This window comes from Phytophthora sojae, assembly GCF_000149755.1.
Source record: "Phytophthora sojae unplaced genomic scaffold PHYSOscaffold_2, whole genome shotgun sequence".
NCBI classification, from domain to species: domain Eukaryota; phylum Oomycota; class Peronosporomycetes; order Peronosporales; family Peronosporaceae; genus Phytophthora; species Phytophthora sojae.
Window position 1 is genome coordinate 8,860,343 of NW_009258116.1, and position 15,704 is coordinate 8,876,046.

The 15,704-nt window shown below is 54.1% G+C and overlaps 5 protein-coding genes across 5 annotated transcripts; 2 read left to right on the forward strand and 3 right to left on the reverse strand.

The window, feature by feature from the left end:
* Positions 1-1,293: 1,293 nt before the first annotated feature.
* On the reverse strand, positions 1,294-5,253 carry PHYSODRAFT_326563 (hypothetical protein; the record flags this gene model as incomplete). The annotated part of the gene is made up of 5 exons (XM_009522562.1): positions 1,294-1,337; positions 1,439-1,658; positions 1,690-2,058; positions 4,853-5,131; positions 5,191-5,253. The coding sequence occupies 5 exons, from the start codon at positions 5,251-5,253 to the stop codon at positions 1,294-1,296; spliced, it is 975 nt and encodes a 324-aa protein (XP_009520857.1).
* A 272-nt stretch (positions 5,254-5,525) lies between these two features.
* PHYSODRAFT_257835 (hypothetical protein) lies at positions 5,526-7,232 on the forward strand (the record flags this gene model as incomplete). Its single annotated transcript, XM_009522563.1, has 1 exon — positions 5,526-7,232. The coding sequence occupies one exon, from the start codon at positions 5,526-5,528 to the stop codon at positions 7,230-7,232; it is 1,707 nt and encodes a 568-aa protein (XP_009520858.1).
* A 3,527-nt stretch (positions 7,233-10,759) lies between these two features.
* Positions 10,760-12,044, forward strand: PHYSODRAFT_555336 (hypothetical protein; the record flags this gene model as incomplete). Its single annotated transcript, XM_009522564.1, has 3 exons — positions 10,760-10,934; positions 11,001-11,543; positions 11,616-12,044. 3 exons carry the CDS (start codon positions 10,760-10,762, stop codon positions 11,891-11,893), a joined length of 996 nt encoding a protein of 331 aa, XP_009520859.1. The 3' UTR covers positions 11,894-12,044.
* A 30-nt stretch (positions 12,045-12,074) lies between these two features.
* On the reverse strand, positions 12,075-13,618 carry PHYSODRAFT_486630 (hypothetical protein; the record flags this gene model as incomplete). Its single annotated transcript, XM_009522565.1, has 2 exons — positions 12,075-13,283; positions 13,358-13,618. 2 exons carry the CDS (start codon positions 13,616-13,618, stop codon positions 12,075-12,077), a joined length of 1,470 nt encoding a protein of 489 aa, XP_009520860.1.
* Positions 13,619-14,112: 494 nt separating this feature from the next.
* PHYSODRAFT_257746 (hypothetical protein) lies at positions 14,113-14,757 on the reverse strand (the record flags this gene model as incomplete). The annotated part of the gene is made up of 1 exon (XM_009522566.1): positions 14,113-14,757. The coding sequence occupies one exon, from the start codon at positions 14,755-14,757 to the stop codon at positions 14,113-14,115; it is 645 nt and encodes a 214-aa protein (XP_009520861.1).
* Between the last annotated feature and the right edge of the window lie 947 nt (positions 14,758-15,704).

Sequence of the window (15,704 nt, forward strand, 5' to 3'; positions counted from 1 at the left end):
ATTGCGGTAGTAAAAACCAAAAGTAATATTGGCAGTAATATAGTAAGATAACGAGCCAAAATATTATACCTGGCCATTTCGCCCTAATAGCGAGGAGAACCTTGTCTTATCGCCGCTCCCGCTGTTTTCTTGAGGCCCACGCTCAGACTTGATGGCGTTACGTGCCCCCTTGCGTGAGCGGCCGGTCCTGCGTGCAATCTCGTGCAGCGACACGCCTCTATTGTGCAGACCGACGATCTTCCGGTGCTCTTGTTCCGTGAGGGCCTTGGCGCGGCCCATTCGGAAGTGAGGGACTGGCGGAGACCGCAGGAGCTGGCGGCCTCCATTGTGAACTCGTTGCATCCATCCATTTTAGCAATCACTCTTTTTATATAGAAGGTTGTATGGTGGGCTCATAAAAATGTGTAATTTGTCATAAAAAAGGATGTGGTCTTAAGTTTTGGCGCCGGTGCCAAAACCCACAATTTGCATGTGAGCCCTACGAGGAACTCATGAATCCGGGTTCTTAACACAAGTAGCGTGTTGGTAGTGATCATAATAACAACATATCTAAACGGTATCTCCTAAGTCGGCCTGCAAGCTAAGATATTACAAAAAGTGTCCCGCCAAATCGGGGGTCTTAATGATTTGGCGGGCACATAAGGCTGTGCGGCAATCTCCTCGTCTCGGGCTCGAGTACGAGACCAAGCGCTTGCGGTGTCATCACCGGTGAGCTATCGACCACTTTGTACTTCGTGATCAGCTCTGCAATTTACTTGCGCTGTGAGATCATAATCACACGCTGGTTCTGTTGCAGGTTACCTCCACCTTGAGAATGAAGTGAATGCCGCCAAGGTCTTGAACCGTTTCGGCAACTCGGATTTAAGTCTATCAATTATGCGCATATTTTGCCACAGGATCGTCAGATCATCGACATAGACCACGACTATGATCCAATCTACTCCCGCTTTGCTCGTAGATGCAAAACGCTTTGTGGTAGTGTGCAAAACCCATCGACGTCAAAAAGATATATAGGAAAGACCGACGGATCATTTGGCAGCTAAAGCTCACCAAAACCTACCACCTCGACAGCCTACCACCGACGAGGTCAGAACTGGTGGCTCGAGCGCTCCAGCCGACAGCGGGTTGTTTTCACGACCGCATGCACGACGTGGCAGAGCTTAGAGTATTTACGACGTCGAGCGTCTTTACGCTAAGCGCTGGGTTCACGACCTCGAATTCTACCTGGTGCAGTGGGTGGGATGCCGTGAACTGACGAGTTGGCGACAATCAACTTTGTTTGGCTGTACCAGGCTACCCGAGGAAGGCGTCGCCCGGCGCCACCAACACGGCGTAGTCTGTACATTGCAGCTAATGAAGGAGCGTATCAGTGGCACCGCTACGGTAGGACGTCACAGTAAGTTCACCGAGACAACTTAATATATACTGTTTACAGTACATATAATTTGCGCGCTGATATGGACTAAGCCCTCGGTCGTGAACTCGACGGAGAAGCCCCACATGTGCCTCGGCAGCACACCGAGCACCATGACCAGCATCATCTTCGACGTGATCATGTGCGTGTGCGGGGCCTCGTGCGCGTTCACGTTGACCTGGCTGCGCACGTTGTTGAGGTCTTTAAAGAGTTGTCCAACGCTCTTGAAGTCGGCGTACACCGTCTCCAGGAACGGCAGCACCAGTCCGACACACGCCTGCCGCGTTGATGAGGCTGTACTGCTTCTCAACAAGCCGCCAAACAACATGGACGGGCTCGTCCATTTGCGTGGTCGCGATTTCCTTGAAACCGCTTGGCAGCGTTTCACACTGCAGCAGCTTGATGTACGACAACTGCTGATTCAGCAGCGTCTTGTGCCAATCGTGCTGCCATGTCACCTCTTTGTTAGCCGCGGGCGGGCGGGGCAGCAGCTCCGGCTGTCTTTCGAGCAGATCGTCGAACCGTGTCAGCGGCTTTGCACGCTTGTGCTGCAGCTCCTCCAGCGCACGTTGCTCGCTCAGCACCGCGAGGTGGATCACCAGCTTGCTCTTCCACGCAGCGAAGTACAGGGGCTTCCCGTTGAACTTCAACGAGTCGACCGACGACTTGTCAACTTGGGGCTTGTTTATTGTACTTGACTGTTAAAATGTACAGTTTAAACAGAGTAGGTACAATGTATTACTCTTTCAATTCCAATGTCTACTACTCTAGAACCGTGCTCGGTACCTGGAGGCAAAAGAGGAAGTGAGCTCGTCTTCGGACAGCGTCCTCGACTCTTCACTCCTCAGCTTCGTGTTGTCATCGCACTATGCATCGTTGACGGGCAGCTCTCTGCCTGTACCGTATAACTCGACTTGTATCCGACGGACTCTTATATCCGATAACTCATTTTAGCCAATGACATCGCATCATTACAGGTGAACGGATAAGCATCTTATATCCGACACGCGGAGTTAACTTTTAGTGTAGCGACGGTAATTTACCAGGTCACACACCAGCCATTACAGCTCCATCTACGAGTTTGTAGGCCAGCCATTTTGGTTTGTTGCTGCTTGTACACAGCTCAACTACTGCTCATTTTGGGATCCGCTAAGGAGGGCCCTCATCGGGAGAGCCCTCGTAATAGAGGCGACATTTGGGGAACAGCCGCTCCCGTAAATTTGGGTCATTCGGAAAGTATGTAATAGGTACATGTACCAAAACGAGACGAAATCGTCGGCAACGCTCTGTGAAAATGATACCGTTGCCGACGAGCATAGCTCTGCTATAAATAAACATCGGAGGCGAAGTTTAGTTTAGACTACCGGCAAATTATAAGATGGTTAGAGTCCCTGCAATTTTCCAGATCTCGTTGTGCTGATGACATGCCCTGCTTTCCCAGCGCCTGGCTACGCCGTGTTCTACCTGCAAGTTTCCCAAGCGACAATTGATGTGCTCTACCTAGAAGCAGAGTCTCGGACCTACCGACCTGTGTTTCGAGAAGTAGGCGGAGCCAACGATGACATGTTCAGAAGCCAATCGTGAGTTCAGCGCATGACACGTCCCCTTCGCCGTGTTTCCGCAGCGATCCTTGAAGATGCAGCTACCCGCGACTCCAACTACAGACCCTGTGTGTTTTCGTACATGCACTCGCGACCTGGAGGTCTATACCAGGAGCCCCATCAAGACTATACAGACGAAGTGCGAGCTGCTGTGCAAGCCCGCTACCCAAGCAGCATTCCCGCTAGTGTGATTATTGCAATCCAACCCGGGACAAGACTGCGATTGTTTCCCCACTGCTTTGATTTCGCCCGCCCTGAAACGGAGATTGAATTGGAGATCCCTACTGGATATGCAGTTGTGTTTCGTGGCGATTTATTTCATAGTGGCGTGGGCTATACTACTTCCAACTATAGGCTGCATTGCTACTTGTTCTCGAGACCTTGCTTGGATACCGGACGTGGTGTCTAATTCGTTATTAGTATGTCAATACTGCGGTCACACTGAACGGGTTTCGGCTCGAATTCGCCAGCATCGATATTTCTGTCTGCGGAGCCCGGACGGACTTGTGCATCGTGTCGCTCGGCGGGAACAGCAAAATCGCCGCGGTGAGTATCCCTGCAACTATTGCAGCCAAGCTTTTACCGTGCAAAGCACGCTTCGTTCTCATATTTTGGCTCACCACAGTTCGACACCTACCACTAACGTGTGAGATTAAATACTCAAATGAATATTACATTTTGCGACTATGAGTGCTTCTTGTTCAAAATAAATAATGTTTGACTTATAATAAAGCTTACCAAGTATATGATAGGAAACAAGTGAGTTTGGTTAGATAAAAACATGTCATTTAGCACCCCTACACGGTTCAATGTTTCCTTGGCAGTCAAATTAAACTTGTTGTAAGTACGTCGGAGCCACCAGTGTGTTTTTCATTAGACCTATTTAGCTGATTGTATTATAAATAATCGAAGTAAGTTTGCTAACAGGAATCTTTAGGAACCTTGGGAGTTTCAAAATGCGGAGGTGGCCTTTTCTACAAAAATAAATGTGCAAGATAAGAAACCCAGGCAGGAACGCACCGCTGAAGGGCTGGTTCTTCACAACAACACTTCCACACTGCTTCTCCACAACAACACCTCGCAAACTGCTTTCACACGCTGTTGACTTCGTCACGATTGGTTTCAGACGCTGCTGAACTCGTCCGTCCCAAGCACAAGGCCCTATCAGCTACGAGCGTCAATGGCATCGAATGCGTCTGCTGACCCCTACTCTCCTGCCTTCAAGGGGATGTCGTTGAGACCGAGTCGTCGGCTGTCGCTATTGGTGTTGCCACGTGCTCCTTCAACATGGTTGTGGTGCATGAGGACGCTTCGGCGAGCGAAATGCCCGCTGATTTGGATTCGGACGACGAAAATGTGTGGGAAAGCGACGAAGAAGACATCGACAACTCTGTAGCGGAGGCGGTACTAGAAGAATTTAACATACCGTGTGATAACTACGACTGGCATGAATTTGACTTCCCGGATTTCAATTTGGACGACGAGTTTTCAGGCATCATTGGAAACGATGCGGAGCTGGACTGGGTCAATGACTCACTCCTCGAATTAGTGTGTATGCATCAACTTGACGCAGAGGGGGTAGGAGGAGGTGAAGTTGCCGCTGAATCGTACGGAAATGAACTAGGGGGTGCTGAGCCAGACATCACGGTGCAACCGGACGCCAGTGAAGTTGTGATAGGAGTTTTCTACCCGCTTGTTTATAGCGAAGTCCACATAATTCCATTTACTCAATTCCACAGATGTGTGAGCACTGAGGGCCTTCGAGTATGATGCCGCAATCCGCCTTCGTGCAGATGAAGCAGGTGGGCGGTGCGGGAACATAGTCCACGACGAGCACCTCGTCATCTTCAACGTCCAGCGTAATCATCTCGCGACAGTAGGGGCATCTGTCACAGTACTCGTAGCTTCGCTTGATGCAATGACGGTGGTACGACTGCGTGCAGCTGGCGCAGTCCCATGTAGTGGTATCAGCCAGCGTCTCCTTGCAGATGACGCAACCCGTAGATTCGCTACGCTCTGTCGAAACCTCGCGCTGTTGCATCGTCGCCACAGCCTCTTGAAGATGAGTTGATTCGTCATCACCACCATCATTCAGGAGGGAATAGTCGTCGTTGATCTCGTCGTCTAGCCAATCCCACGTCGCATCTGGCAAATCGTCGACTTGGATTTCCTCACGTGGCTCGTTATCAGGCACCGCGGCGTCAACGGCAGGAGCGTAATCCGGATCAGCTTCACCATCACTCCCCTGTAAGACAGAGGCTGACCAGCACAACAAATATATGAGCAGCACAAAAACGGCAGGTTTGCACAATAAGTCCCTTACCAGCACCACAATATTTGATCCAACACACTATATTTTGTGCCTTCACATCACAAATTGGTTGGCCACAGCAAGCGTGAGGTAGGCACAAGCTACACGTCGGGTGGTTGCCTTTACTTCCCGATTCTCTCGAAAGTATCCCCCCCCCCTCCCCAACACCTGACTTCCCCTCTCCTCCCCTCTCGCCACTATGCCCACCTCGCACGACTGGCAACCGCTCTGTAGTGAGCTCTCCGAACGAGATGATGACATGCTGCTTCTGGGTATGAAGGCCTTCAAGGCATCCAGGAGCCAGCTCATGCCCTGCACCGCGTGCGCCTCCGCCACCGTGCATTTGATGCGGTACAAGATTCTGCTGTGTGCGTGCAAGCAGTGCAAGGCGGTGGCCCCGTTCGCGAAGTGCCCGTGGCGTGCCAAGGTGCTGATCTGCCAAGAATCGAAGACGGTGACCATGAGTGAGCGTGGCAAGCATTTCTCGGCGGCGAATCCTCGCCGGAAGCCCACCATCACACGGGCGCAACGCGCGTTCATCCACGACATGACGCGCGAGAACCTCACGCCGCTCCGCATTCTGCATGCGATGTCGCGCAAATTTGGACTGCGTCTAGAAGATCTACCTGAGATTCGCAAGGTGCAAAACTGTGTGAGCCACTACCTGCGCGCTAAGCTCGGCGGGAACGATCGCGTTAGCGACGTCGCTACCCACGTGGCTGCGTATTCCTTCACCGGCAGCGAAGCTGAGCATGATGCCTTTACCTTTACGCGCGACACGAATGCCCGCGGCAAATGCATTACGGGGGACGGCTCGGACAAGCACCCTTTTGTTGTTGGCGTTACGACGAAGGTACTCCTGCGATCGGCCAAGTGCGACCCGGCCTCCGTCATTCTGCATGTGGATGCGACGTTTCAGCTGGACCGGCTCAGCTACCCAGTCATCGTCGTCGGCCTCTCAGATGGATCGCGAGCGTTTCACCTTTTGGCTCTCTTCGTTACGTCGCAATTGGAAGAGCGGCACTTTACCGATGCATTTGCCGCGTTGCGGACTGTGTACGCGCAAGTGGTTGGTGAGGCAATGCGTGTGCGCTATGTGATGGCAGATGCCGACGCTGCTCAATTCAATGCCGTACAGAGCGTGTTTGGGATCGACTGCACGTACACGTATCTCATGTGTTTCTACCACGTGATCGCAAAAGTACGGGTTGCCGTGAAGGAGCGCATGAGTGGGGTTCACGGCGACGTGGTGGCCGAGGTCTACAGAGATATCTATGATCTGCACTTCTCGCTTACTGAAGCGGAGAACTTGACACGCAATGAGAAAGTGCTGTTTGAGTGGAACAAGCGTCCCGAGCTGGACGCGTTCCGCAAATACATGAAGAAGCAGTTGATGAAGGGGAAATTTAGCAGCTGGCAGTGCTATCTTACGCCTACGGGGTTCGCTACTACTAATAACCCCTGCGAGACCTTCAATCGCGCGTTCAAGCGTGACTACACGCAGAAGCGGAAGCTCAAGCTTGTGCTGCTGCTGCAGCAGATGCGCGACTGCTGTAGCCATCGGTCCATGGCGGCCTTGCCGATCCTGCAGCGGCGGAAGTCAGACAAGCTCCTCCAAGCTCGAGCAACGTCGCTGCGCACGGGCGGGTACCTCCGTGAGCACGTTCATGAGCGCAGCAGCATCGGCTTCTTGATCGACGATACTAACGATGACATTGTAAGGGTCCTGGCCGCGCAGCCGCCGCGGTTCTACGTTCCATCACGCGGCCGGACTGAGAAAGCCGCCGATGTCGCCGCCAGATTCTCGGTGAACTACGCAATGATGGAGGTTGAGGCGCAGCCAAGCACCGGGTGGCCCGTGGATATCACGGCCGGGCATTGTCCGTGCGATACCACGCAAAGATGAACTGCTGCGTGCACTTGCTCCTTGCGCTGCATATTCGCAACCACGTCGACGGCACTGGGGAGCGGCTCATAGTGAACCGGAGCAGCAAGCGCCGCAAGGATGGAGATGATGACCAGCGGCGGGGCCCTGGGCGTCCGGTCAATGCTGGCCACGCGCTGCAAAAATATTAATCCAAAGTAGGCACGCATAAGTAAGTCGAAATAATACATCAAGACTTGCAGTGATAATCACCTTGCTTATTGTCCGCTGACAGACAGTATGCTGAGCGTAAGCACCAGTCTGCCAGCGCCTGCGTCTCCAGCAGCAGCATCTTCAGCACGTGCTGCACCATCACCAGCACACACGATACCATAGATGTAGCGGAAGAGTAAAGCGTTCACGTTGCGACTGCACACATCGTCAGCAGCACGTTGTCGACGGGTAGTTCAAACCGCAGCACACACAGCCTGCACTTAATCACAGCCTGCGCTTCGTTCACTCCAACAGATAGCAGCGCTCGCTGCCCAGCAGGCAGCCCCTCAGAGAGATCTATGCCTTCGGCATGGCGGCTGCGGAGCGGCCCAAGACTGTCACGACGATCCTGTGGCTTACGAGTCTCCAGCGGTGAGCGCATTCTGCAACCAGTAGCTTCCTTCGTAGTCTTCTGCAGCCTCACCGGTCTTGCCGCTTGTGTTCACACCGCAGCCGCCCGTAGACTCGCTGTAGCCTTCCCCGCGCGCGCTCCAGCACTCTCCAGCTCCAGGCCGCCCGTGTTGTGGCCCACAACGGGACACTCGCTCTGCACGCCAAAAGAACGTTTCCCGAACATTCCTTTTAGTGTGCAGCTGCACATCAATTTGCCACTCATAGCACCTCGTCCCTTGCACATGTGCTGGCATGTCTTTTATTGTGTTTAGCAGAGAATATGTTGTGCTCGTGATATTTTCTCCCCCTGTAGCGGCTGGGTCAAGCTGCCCATTTCATCCGCCTCTCCAGCGCCTGCACTGGCCTTGACCCTAGCTCGGTTCTGGCGGTGCCACTCTGCGTCGCGTTGTCGACGCTGTTGTGCCAGCTGATTTCGGTGAGCGATGGTGTCAACAACTGACCTGCAGTTCTTTGACCGTTGGTGCCTGTTGAGATGGTAGTTAAAGCCTTTAACCCACTGGAAACAGACATCACACAGCTTGCATGGGGGGCTGGCATCCCGGGGCACGGCTTCAGTAGGTGCCGACGGAGATGGTCCGCCCGTTGGCCACACGTTTCGCAAACATGCTCCATGCTGCTTTCATCATTCTCAGGGAGTAGATCAGAAAGGCCCATTATCCTAATATATGTACACACAATTTGTTAATCGAAAATAGTATGACACAAAAAATGGTCTAGCAATTGGCGAACTGGGGTCGTCGCACCAGTAGAGCAGAGGGATTCGCAGAGAATTGTATAATGGAAGTGGGATGTAGCAGGCGGCGAGCAAATGGCGGATGTCACTGGTGCAAAATGTAGCCATCGGGTGGGTCAAAACAGACGTTACCCTTACCCTATAAAAGCTTCCACAGCTCCCTTACATGTAATCATGGCTTGGGTGCTGCAGCTCAAATTGCCCCAACCCTCACTTAATCCTTACATAATCGCACACGCTCAACGAAGTCCTACTTCTCTCGTACTTGCTAAATCCCAAGAGTAGCATATTTGAGAGTTTTTACTTTTAGCTATAAAATAACTCGACAGGCAGACAGGCGAAGCCTGCTACCACTATGCGAGCGGGGCGCACTCGGCGCACCTCTTCATTCAACAGAGGAACACTTCAGCAACTGGTATCGCATCTTGTGGGTCCTGGATAGGGCGCATACTGTACGACGCAGGGTACCAGCTGACTCTTCACGATGACGAAGCCTTCATATCCTCCATGAGCAGCTGGGAGTCTTTAAGACTCAGTCTTAGCGTGTCATGTCGCGGCAGAGGTTGTCCACTGGTACTTGGGGGGCATCGTGAGTCGGGCTGCGGGAGCTGGTGTGGGCGGGCTGCGGGGAATACTGCGTTTTCGAGGATGCAGGAAGATACACAGGAGCAACCAGAAGATATGAGGTAGATACAGCCAAGATGCAGGTTGAAACTCGGCTGTTCTCATAGATACTATTCACTTACATTGAGTGGTGTTGAGTAGCTCGAGTTTGGTGTGTTGATTCTACTCGCGGTGTGCCACATAGTGTGGTGCAACATGCACTTGATGTACACCACATATTTTGTCTGCCAAACCATTTTTCAGTGTGTTTTCCAAGTTATGTCCCATTTTACAATCTATCATTCTTTATAGCGCCCAAGTTGTTACTGTCGGGCACCAAGTTTCGTGGTTCAGGGTGCGGATTTCATCTAAAAAACAGGTATAAGTAGGGTTGAGCTCAAGGCACCTCAAACCTTCCCTCGGCTCAGTTAGCTTCCAGAACCGATATTCTTGCCCGACAGTAACAACTTGGGCGCTATAAAGAATGATAGATTGTAAAATGGGACATAACTTGGAAAACACACTGAAAAATGGTTTGGCAGACAAAATATGTGGTGTGTACATCAAGTGCATGTTGCACCACACTATGTGGCACACCGCGAGTAGAATCAACACACCAAACTCGAGCTACTCAACACCACTCAATGTAAGTGAATAGTATCTATGAGAACAGCCGAGTTTCAACCAACGAAAAGAGTGCATCTTGGCTGTATCTACCTCATATCTTCTGGTTGCTCCTGTGTAGTATGGGTTTCTATTGGGGGTGGGGCTTATATTCGGGTGGGTATGTTACTTTTTGAAATATGTTTGTGTGGTCCACACATCTGGAACTTGCTGCAGGAATGCTTGCGACTTCAACTGCTGCACGGATCCGCCACTCCGGGACTTGCCGTGTGCCCAGCAAGCGGGCAGCTGCAGTGTTACACACGCGTGAGCGATGGTGCCCGATCGAGAATGGCGCCCTGCCGGCGAGAACATGGACAAGCGGCGCGTAGCTCCCGTCGTTTCTATTGAATTGACTTTCGCCTCTCTAATCTACAGCTCTATCTCTATCTCTCTCTCTATCTATCTCCGCTCTTCAGAACGGCGCGCAAGGTGCACGCAGCGGACTTCCAGCGCACGCTGCGCGAGCTTCGCAGTCAGTATCTGCAGCAGATGGAGACCAGGCTGCGCGCCGGCGGGGAGGAGAATGACGAGGCGAACCGGGAGGCGCCAGGCAGCGACCACATGCACGTCTACGTGCGCAAGCGCCCGCTGCTGCCGCACGAGCTCCGCAAGCACGAGTTCGACGTCATCACGGCCGTCGGCCAGCGCGAGATCGTCATCCACGAGTGCAAAATGTACCCCGGTACGGGTGGGAGGGGGTAGAGGGTTTTATTTGGTCGTCTACACCAGGGGGTTGTGCTCACGAGTGACTTTGGTGCGAGCAGATATGCGGCACAAGTACGTGGTCTCGCACCACCAGCGCTTCTCCACGTGCTATGACGAGAAGGTCGACACGGAGACGATCTACGAGGACGCTGTCAAGCACTTGCTGCTGCACGCGATGCAAGGCGGCAAGTCGGTTTGCATGATGTATGGACAGACGGGGTCCGGCAAGACGTACACGATGAGCGGGCTCTTCCAGTACATCTCGGACGACCTTTTTACCGAGGCCGTGGGCGACGTGGACTTTGTCGTCTCGGTCTCAGCTGTTGAGATTGCTGGATCGAAGTGTTATGGTACGTTCCGAGGTGCGGGGATCGTAGGGGCTACAGATTAAGTTTTATTTACTTCTGTCGCGTCAGACCTCATTCACGACCGCTCGAAGGTGCTTGTGTGCGACGATGGAGAAGGCAGCACGGGCTTGGTTGGCACGACCGAAGTGGAGGCCGACTCGACCAACTCGCTATTGGAGGTGCTCGAGGGTGTGAAGGACTTGCGCAGCACTGAATCGACATCAGTGAATCACCAGTCGTCGCGCTCTCATTTGGTGTGCTACATTAACCTGCGTCACCGCAGTTCGAGAAAGGGGGAGCTCGGTGATCTCTACGGGCAGCTCGTGTTACTGGATCTCGCTGGCAGTGAGCGCAATGAAGACTCGTTCTACCATGACGCGGCCCGGCGAAAGGAAGCCATCGAGATTAACAAGAGCCACCTCGCGCTGAAGGAGTGCGTGCGGGCCATCGGACGCGAGGACAGCACGGGCTTTGTTCCCTATCGCGCGAGCATGCTTACTCGTATCTTGAAGAGCTGCCTTTGGAGCATGAATTCCCGGGCCAGCGTGATTGCTACAATTTCGCCGCTGTCGATTGACACGGAGCACACGCTTCACACCCTGTTGTGCGCTGGTCAGATGCTCGAAGACACTCCGCATGTCAGCACCGATAGAGTTGATGTGAAAGAAGCTGGAGAGGATGAAGAGGAGCGTGTGATTCCGATCCGCGAGTGGGATAACGACCATGTGAGGAACTGGATCTGCTCGGTGCGCAAGGGCAGGTTTGAAAAGTTTGCTCATAACATTAACGGCTCCGTCGATGGCAGAATGCTCACGCGATTCACCCATGCCCGGTTCACGCAACTCTGCGGCGGAAACAGCCTGGCTGGGGGCCATCTACTGAAGGCATTTCGAGATGAGGTGGCTAACCAAGACAAGATCCTGAAGGCGAAACGAGAACGCAACGCTGCTCGTCGCAAGTAGAAGCACTACCACAAAATAAAAGAGGACTAGGCGATATCCTCCTACTGCTAGAGTATTGATCAATGCGTCCTAGTATGGCCACCGACGTAGCCATCGACGCAAGCACAAGAGTAGATCGATATATAATAGCATTGTTATGCGAGCAACAGGTAGATGAAGCGCTAGTCTAGTGGACTAAAACCTATGACGGGATGTAGCGCTTGGTTACGAGTGCTCCAAGCAGAGAGACCGTCGCACTGAGAATCAGGAGATGCGAGACACCAAAATGAGCTTCGATGATTCCAAACGATGCCGCTCCGATTGCAGCTCCCAGCTTGCCGGCAGCCGCGGCGACTCCGTTGAGCTCGACGCGTACGTCTTCGGGGAAAATCTCCGCAGGGAGGCAAAATGTGCCGACGTTTGGCCCAAAATTCGAGAAGAAGAACGTGAGCGCATACATCCCGAGCAACAGCCCTCTGTAACCCAGTAGCTGCTCGTAGAAGAATCCCAAAACCAGGAAGAGCAGCGCCATGACGATAAAACCCATGATCTGGATCGTCTTGAAGCTGATTTTGCCGACAATAAATACGGTGAGCAGGTTGCCGGGCAAAGCGATGGCTGCCACGACCAACGAGCAGAGTGCGACGTCCGCGAAGTGGTGCTTATCCAAGCCGTACGTGTCTTGCAGGATAATCGGCGTGAAGATGACGTTCCCGTAAAAGGTGAGGTCGAACAGGAACCAACTCGCGCAGGTTCCAAAGAGCTTGCGCTGCAGCTTGGTGCTATCTCGCAGCTTGTCCCACAACTTCGACCTGCACGTCACCTCTGCGTCCATCCTCTTGAGCACAATTGGTGGGGTGATCGGCGACGGGGGCAGGTCCTCCTTCACCTCGAAAGCTCGTCGCAGCACGAACAGTCCAGGGAAGGCTCCAACCAGCAACAAAACCCGCCACCCGATTGTTCGCTGGGCATTCATAGCCAGCATGATGTAGGCCATGAGTGGAGCCAGCAATTGCCCGATGCCCTGGAAGCTGAAGACGGCCGCCACGACCTTGCTCTTCTTCGAGTCATCGTCGCCATCCGTCGACTCCACAGCCGAGGCCGCTGACAACGGGTAGACCCCTCCTACACCCACACCCAAGACGAAGCGGCACGCCGCCAGCACCTGATAGACCGAGTCGGTGCCCCACGGCAACAGTGCGCTAGCTGCGGCCCCCAGAATGGACAGCAGCAGCGTGAAGATCATCCCCTTCCGACGCCCCATGACTGCCCCCACATAGCCGAACGTGAGCTGCCCCACGATGGCCCCCACCAACGAGCACGAGTCCACCGTCGAGCGCAGCCCCGCACTCGAGTTCGGGTACGATCGCTCCAACATCATCAGCGCATAGTTGATCACCGCCAGATTGTACTGTGAAACCCAAATTCACCGTCAGCGTAATCCCCTCAATGTCCCTACGTGCTCTCACCAATATCTCTACGTACAGCGGTGCTGAGGTTGGCAATGGCGGAGACCAGGACCTGGTCGCTCACCACGACCTCGTCCCCGTCTTCCAGCTCCCCCCGTTGCACTTCCAGCGTCGTGCTGCCGTATCCTTGGCCCAACTGCCGATCTTTGAGCACGAGCGGCTCCGTAATCTCGGACGAGCTGCTGGCTTCCGTGCTGAAGCCGCCCGACGACGCGCGCTCCCGCGGCGCCACCTGGCTGCCCAGGGGCTCGGTCCTGCTGCGTCTCGAGTCGCGCATGGTCGAGGAATGACGCGCGCCTGGCGTATTCGTGACTGGGGGCGCAAGTGACCGCTCGGGCGCTAATTGGCCGAGATTCGGTTACGCTAACCGCCCAAATCTTCCCATCCAAGTGTGTGTATGGGCTTCATCGATCATGGCGACGGACTCAGACGCGGCCGCGAATACGCTTCCGTTGCGGGCTTGCCACGCACCCAAGCACCGCCGCACTAGCGCACGCGTTGCGCATTTTAGTAAGACGTATAAATATCCGGCGAACGGATCTGCTGCGTTGAGCGTTGACGCGGATCATCGTCCCGTGCTGCATGGGGGCGTTTCTTTCGTAGTCGAGTGTGCAGGTGCCGTGCCTGTGAAAATCTAAGCACGAATGCCCAAGGGCATTCTACGTTACGCAGGTGAGTCTCCGGTGAACCAACACTCTGGTCAACTTCAACGCTCAAACTTCAACTTTCGACTGTATAAAAGTGATATGTAAACCAGGGGGGGGGGGGCTTTTAGTGAAGCTCGTCGCTGAATCTTCGTTTCTGCTTGGAGTTTTTGATCCAGGGGCGCGGCGGCAGGAGCTTGGACAGTCGACTGCCAGTACTGGCGGCTGTAGAACCCCGGGCAGAATGGCGAAACTCCATGTCGTTTCCCAGGTTAACCTCGGCGTACATGCACTTGTAGCCGGCGTTCTCCACCCCAACCTGGTTCCCCGCGTCGGTCATGCGGTCGTTGCTGAAGCGGTCGTTGTCGAACTGATTGGACTGGTGGTGGTCGGTTGCCACGGATTCCTTATTCGCCTCGGTTCGAGACGACGAGCGCTTTGTCATCGTCTTGCGCAGGTGGCTGATGGCCTGGCGGGTGGACGCACGCACATGGAGCTTCCGTGCGCGCGTGGTTACCGCAGCGCGGGCACTGTGGAGGCTGGACGAGAGCGACGTCAAGCGCGAGCTGGTTGTGGCCTTCTTCTCCGAATTAGAGCGGTCACGGTCGCGCGGCTGGGCAAGCGGTGCTTGTTCTCTCTCTTGGTCCTCGTAGCCGTCTCCCAAGTCGAGGTAGTTCTGCCCCACGTCCCCCGTGTAGGCCAGGATGGATGGGTTCTTGTGGAGCTGCTCGCGCTCGTGGAAGCCAAGTACTGACGATATCTTTGGCGCCATGCTCACCACTATTCAGCAAAAGCGGCAATGGCGCTCTGTTGCGAGTTGCAGCGTTGCGCACCGAGAAGGCAGCGGCAGTGGGGATTGTGCAGTGAGGAAAAGACCGAGATGCATCTTCGAGACGGTGGAGCGTGAAGATGCCTTCCTTTGGTTCATCGCATTTTGCAACCTCCGAAGCAAAACGGCTACTGTTTCCAGCATACAAACTCCCCAAGATAAGCAGGATTTTGGCCGTTTGGTGGCGTTTGGATGAATGCCTTCTACCGCCAGGGGTTTGATACTGGACACGCTACCGGAACGCTACCATATTGCTGAGGCAGGGCACCCTGTGGCGAACCTTCGCCATGACAGCAATGCCGTCGATACTAACGGGCCAACTTGCGAGGGGGTCGAGCTATTCACCCTCGCTCTTTGGAATTACACGAGCGAGACAAGGCTATCATGGGGTGGATGGATGCTATCGGAAGTGCCCTCAACGACGGCTGTGCATGTCATGGCACTATGAGACAGCCGTCGGTTAGTGCCATGTACATGTATGTTCGTCTTGCGCCAACAAGCCCGAGTCGGGCTTGTCGGGCCCCGACAGTCTGCTTGTGCCCCCCCCCCCCCCCCATCCGAATCGGATGATCTGATGACAATCGAAAAAGGCAACTTGCTCTCGTTGCAGTGCAGTTTCTGTACGTTATTACGCGTCGGGGATCGCGCGCCAAGCTCGATCGTCCGGCTACAGCAAGTGTCCTGTTCGGGTTGCACCTGCTGCTGCCTTCCCACCAATCGTGCCGCTCTCTCGACAACCGCGGGACGGCGAGCGCGTCAACTCGGCTGCTTTTGCTTGCGCGCCACCAGCATGTACGGGTTCACGAACACCCGACCATCCCCTGGGATGAAAAAAATTGTCCTCTGTCGACTGCAAGGTCATTATCAAACTTGCCCAGCCCCGCGCAACG